This window comes from Carlito syrichta, unplaced genomic scaffold, assembly GCF_000164805.1.
Source record: "Carlito syrichta isolate Samal-C Ts95f unplaced genomic scaffold, Tarsius_syrichta-2.0.1 Scaffold153660, whole genome shotgun sequence".
NCBI classification, from domain to species: domain Eukaryota; kingdom Metazoa; phylum Chordata; class Mammalia; order Primates; family Tarsiidae; genus Carlito; species Carlito syrichta.
The window spans coordinates 10,278-13,809 of NW_007097756.1; the positions used below are offsets into that span (position 1 = coordinate 10,278).

The 3,532-nt window shown below is 51.0% G+C and overlaps 1 protein-coding gene across 1 annotated transcript in view; it reads left to right on the forward strand.

The window, feature by feature from the left end:
- Positions 1–408: 408 nt before the first annotated feature.
- Positions 409–3,532, forward strand: part of CD4 (CD4 molecule) — a gene marked incomplete at its 3' end in the record, with an annotated part of 16,026 nt that continues 12,902 nt past the window's right edge. The window contains exons 1-2 of the mRNA XM_021708965.1: positions 409–457; positions 589–753. Of these exons, the coding sequence (XP_021564640.1) occupies positions 409–457; positions 589–753 (214 nt within the window). The remainder of the gene's footprint in view (positions 458–588; positions 754–3,532) is intronic.

Below are 3,532 nucleotides of genomic sequence, written 5' to 3' on the forward strand. Positions count from 1 at the left end.
GCAACCTCAACCTGCTGGGCTCCAGTGATCCTTCCACCTCAGCCTTCCAAGTAGCCGGAATTACAGGCATGCGCTACCACGCCCAGCTGATTTTTTGATTTATTGTAAAGATGAGGTCTCGCTGCCCAGGCGGGTCTCGAACCCGCGGGCTCAGGCAATCCACTCACCTCAGCCTCCCAAAGGCGCGGGATTACAGGCTGAGCCACCGAGCCCGGCTCTGGTTAGTGGTTTTCAAGTCCAGTTCATGGGCTGGCTGCCAGGGTCCAGGGGGAGATGGCATACCATCTCTGTAAGCCCTAGGCCTGGGAAAGGCCTGCAGACTAGTGACTGGCATCTCCCTCAGGCCCTGCCATTTCTGCCGCTGGGTCCCTGATGGCTCAGGCCCCTGCCTTCCTCAGCAAGGCCGCGATGAACCGGGGACTCTTTCTTCGGCACCTGCTCCTTGTGCTGCAACTGGGTAAGTTCTCAGACCTGGAGTCCCAATGAAGATGATGTGGGAGGGCGTGCCGGGGGGAAGAGGGCCAGGTGGGGTGTCGGCAGAGGGGGCAGCGACAGCACCGAGCCCTGACTTCCTTCTTTTCTGCCCAGGACTACTCACAGCAGTCACCGAGGGAAAGGAGGTGGTGTTGGCCAAAAAAGGGGAAACAGGGGAGCTGCCCTGTCAGGGTTCCCCGAAGAAGAGCATGTCCTTCAGCTGGAAATATTCTAACCAGGTCATGATTCTGAGAAACCAGGGATCCTTCTGGATTACAGGTAGGGTTGCCTGACTTCCCATTTAGGGAGGGAATCACCACGAATGCAACCCCCTTTGGTGTCAGAGACCTGCTCCTAGTAAACTCTGGGGTCCTCGAGGGCCCGGGTTGGCAGAAACTCAGTGGCGCTCTTGTCCTGCGTTTCCCTACGCCAGATGCTTGTGGCAGGGAATGGCTTTGGGTGATACATTGATTTGAATGTTTTGATATGCACTGACTCATTTTAATGAGTTTTAGAAAAATTGCTATTATAAAATCCATGAATCTTTTTTTTTTTTTTTTTGAGTTGGAGTCTCACTTGTCACCCAGACTGGAGTGCAGTGGCCGCTCCCGGCCACCGCAGCCTCGACCTGCTGGGCTCCGGCGATCCTTCCGCCTCAGCCTTCCAAGTAGCTGGAACTACAGGCACGCGCTACCACGACCAGCTAATTTTTATTTTATTTTATTGTAGAGATGAGGTCTCACCAAGTTGCCCAGGCGGGTCTCGAACCCGTGGGCTCAGGCAGTTCACTCACCTCAGCCTCTCAAAGTGTTGGGATTACAGGCTGAGCCACTGAGCCTGGCTAAATTCATGATTCTTAAATAGTATCATTATAGATCCACATAGAAGATACTTCTTTTTACTTCCATTAAAAGTGACAGAATTACACAATGGCTCATACCTGTAATCCCAGCACTTTGGGAGGCCAAGGGGGGCAGATTGCTTGAGCCTGGAAGTTTGAGACCAGTCAAAAAATAAAAAAACAGGGCGGGCTCGGTGGCTCAGCCTGTAATCCCAGCACTTTGGGAGGCCGAGGCGAGTGGGCTGCCTGAACTCGCCAGTTTGAGACCAGCCTGGGCAATTTGGTGACCCCTCATCTCTACAATAAGTGAAAAAAAAATCAACCGGGCGTGGTAGCGCATGCCTGTAATTCCGGCTACTTGGAAGGCTGAGGTGGAAGGATCGCCGGAGCCCAGCAGGTCGAGGCTGCAGTGACCGGGAGCATGCCACTGCACTCCAGTCTGGGCAACAGAGTGAGACTCCAACTCAAAAAATAAATTAATTAAAATAAATAAATAAAAATAAAAAATTGGCTGGCCTGGTGGCCGTGCCTGTAATCCCAGCTATTCAGGACGCTGAGGTGCACGGATCGCCTGAGCCCAGAAGGTCTAGGCTGTGATTGTCGTGATCATGCTGCTGCACTCCTGCCTCAGTGAAAGGCTCACACACACAAAAAGCCATAGACTGGGTGGCTTAAACAGCAGAAGTTTATTTTTCACAGTTCTGATTTTAGAGTGTTAGCGTGGTCAGGTTCCGGAGAGTGATCGCCTCCTGGCTTGCAGACAGCCTTTTTCCTGTCTCCTCACGTGGCAGAGAGAGGGGGCAAGAGCAAGTTCTCTGGTGTCTCTTCTTTTTTTTTTTTTTTTTTTTTGAGTTGGAGTCACTCTGTCGCCTGGACTGGAGTGCAGTGGCCGCTCCCGGCCACCGCAGCCTCGACCTGCTGGGCTCCGGCGATCCTTCACGCCTCATCCTTCCCAGTAGCCGGAATTACAGGCATGCGCTACCACGCCCGGCTGATTTTTTGATTTATTGTAGAGATGAGGTCTCGACGCCCAAGCGGGTCTCGAACCCGCGGGCTCAGGCCATCCACTCACCTCAGCCTCCCAAATGGTGTCTCTTCTTACAAGGGCATCCCATTCTGAGGGCTCCACTCTCAAAACCTAATCACCTCCTTAGGCCACATGTCAAAATACCATCACGCTGGGGTTAGGGCTTAACACATGAATCTGAGGGAGACACCATTCAATCCATAGTATTCTGCCACTGCCACCCCTCTAAACGTATGTCCTTCTCACGTGAGAAATACATTCATTCCATCCCAGCGGCCCCTAAAGTCTTAACTCAATCCAGCATCAACTCTGAAGTCTAATGATCCAAAATCTCCTGTGAAATCAGGCAAGGTATGTGCATTTCTGTTACAATTTTAAAGGTTTTCTTTCTTTGTTATAAACATGGGGTACACGGCAGGATTCGGGACATAAGTGGTCCACGTGTAGGAGAAGTCTGGGCCTCCGACTGGTCCTCCCTGCCCCCGGTTTAGGGTCAGGCACCCTGAGTGATGTGACGTGTCCCCTCCTCCCACCCCTGGCAGTGTCCCACTACTGCTGATCTCTCTCCAGTCGCACTGTGATCAATGTCCAGGACCCACTCATGGATGAGAACATGCGGTATTCTGTTCTATGTTTCTGCGATAGATCCCTGAGTGTGACGACTCTGAATCCACCGGCATGTGCTTCTAAAACGCAAGGGCCGACAGGCATAGGCCAGACATTTCCATTCCAAAAGGGAGAAATCAAAAGAGAGGGAGGAGTGATGGGTTCCAAGCAAGTCCAAACCTTAGCACGGAAAATTTCGTTAGGTCTTAAGACTCAAGAATAATCCTCTTTGGTTTGCTGCTCTGCCTTCTGGGTTTACTGGGATGGCAGTGTTATGTCCACGACTTCCTATACTATTTTCACAAGTTTTCTGTAAATCTAAAACTGTTCTTTAAAAGTTTGTTACTAAAAGGTGTTCAAGTAATCCTCAGGAAGGCAGGAAAAAGAAAACAGACAGATAAAAGCAAAACACTAAAATAAAATGGAAGGCTTAATCCCTAAATGTAATGGTCTAATAGGTCCATACCTATTAAAAGACACAGGTTGATAGAGTGGATTAAAAGGCATAACTCGGCCGGGCTCGGTGGCTCAGCCTGTAATCCCGCGCCTTTGGGAGGCCGAGGTGAGTGGATTGCCTGAGCCCG